At 44.2% G+C, this 1,737-nt stretch overlaps 1 protein-coding gene across 1 annotated transcript in view; it reads left to right on the top strand.

Moving 5' to 3' along the window:
• The window catches only part of NIT2 (nitrilase family member 2), a 33,322-nt gene that overhangs the window by 5,308 nt on the left and 26,277 nt on the right, over positions 1 to 1,737 (top strand). The window contains exon 2 of the mRNA XM_015572140.1: positions 1,360 to 1,375. Coding sequence (XP_015427626.1) covers positions 1,360 to 1,375 — 16 coding nt within the window. The remainder of the gene's footprint in view (positions 1 to 1,359; positions 1,376 to 1,737) is intronic.

The following is a 1,737-nucleotide window of genomic DNA, read 5'->3' as shown; positions in this document are numbered from 1 at the left end:
TTTCAAAATGCTGACACGCCGAGCTCAAAAGGTTCACCATCACTGTCCTAGAGCAATGGAAACTAAGGAGAAAATAAACAAATGGAACTACATCAAAATAAAAAAACTTCTGCACAGCTAAAGATACCACCAACAAAACAACAAGAAAGCCCACTGCATGGGAGAACATATTTGCCAATGTTATTTCTGATAAGTGTTTAATCTCCAACATTTATAGGCAACTCATACAACTTAACAAAAGGAAGATAAGCAACCCAATCAAAAAATGGGTAATGGACCTAAATAGACACTTTTCAAAAGAGGACATTCAGAAAGCCAAGAGACATATGAAAACATGCTCAAAGTCACTAATCATCTGAGAGATGCAAATCAAAACGACAATGCGGTACCATCTCACTCCTGTCAGAACGGCTATCATCAACAAATCAACAAAGGACAAGTGCTGGCGAGTATGCAGAGAAAAAGGAACCCTCGTGCACTGCAGGTGGGAATGCAGACTGGTGCAGCCACTGTGGAGAACAGTATGGAGTTTCATCAAAAAACTACAAATGGAACTCCCATTTGACCCAGTGATCCCGCTTCTAGGAATATATCCCAAGAAACTAGAAACACCAATCAGAAAAGATATATGCACCCCTATGTTCATAGCAGCACAATTTACAATAGCTAAGATTTGGAAACAGCCCATCAGCAGATGAGTGGATTAAATAACTGTGGTCCATCTACAGAATGGACTACTATGCTGCTCCAAAAAGGAAGGAATTCTTACCATTTGCAACAGCATGGATGGACCTGGACAGCATTATGCTAAGCGAAATAAGTCAGTTGGTGAAAGATAAATATCACATGATCTCACTCATTTGTGGAATATAATGAACAACATAAACTGATGAACAAAAACAGATCCAGAGACAGAGAAGAATCGATCAGACTGTCAAACCTCAGAGGGAAGGTAGGGGAGGGTGGGGGTAAGGGGAGAGATCAACCAAAGGACTTGTATGCATGCATATAAGCCTAACCAATGGGCACAGACACCAGGAGGGTGAGGGCATGAGTGGGGGGAGGGGCCAGTGGGGGGATAAGGGCACATATGTAATTCCTTAATAAAGAAAATAAAAATTAAAACAAAAAAACACTTGATGCACTTAAAACAAAAATAGGAAATTTTTGTTTTATAATTTTTGATCTCCAAACTTAACAAAAGCACAAAGCACAAAAACCAAAAAGCAATACCGACGAGTAAGTATAAATGGAAAAATTCTAAAACAACATTACCAAACAGATTTCAGTGCCTTAGAGAACTCAGTTGTTGAGGCAATTGAGTTTGAACCCTGTTTATCTCTTTCCCCCCCTCATTAGGTAACAGCCCTAGCAGGTAGGTCCCTCTCCCGCCTGAGTGCCTCCCCGAACCCGGACAGTTCCCCAGTTACAGCTACTCGTTCAAACAGCCCCAGGCAATCAGCACACAGAGCTAATCCAAACAGCAACAGATTCCGTCCTTTCGCTGAGAGTCGGAGAGGCCGGCTGTTAACCATTCACCAGACGCCTCCCTGACTTAGGTCGCCCTGCTTGGTCCCTTCGCCGCTCGGGGCATTGCTTTTTCCGGACTGTGTCGTAAACAGCCGGTTTGGTTGGTCCGCTGGCGCACACAGTGAGCGGTGCACAGGAATTGCAGGAGCACAGCAAAAAGCCCCGCCCAGTGCAGTGGGCGGGCCCGGGGCGGGGCCTCGACCGCTA

The sequence above is a fragment of the Myotis davidii genome, unplaced genomic scaffold, assembly GCF_000327345.1.
Source record: "Myotis davidii unplaced genomic scaffold, ASM32734v1 scaffold492, whole genome shotgun sequence".
In the NCBI taxonomy this organism is placed as follows: Eukaryota; Metazoa; Chordata; class Mammalia; order Chiroptera; family Vespertilionidae; genus Myotis; species Myotis davidii.
Note: the sequence above shows the minus strand (reverse complement) of the source record. Positions and strands in the feature narration are given on the sequence as shown.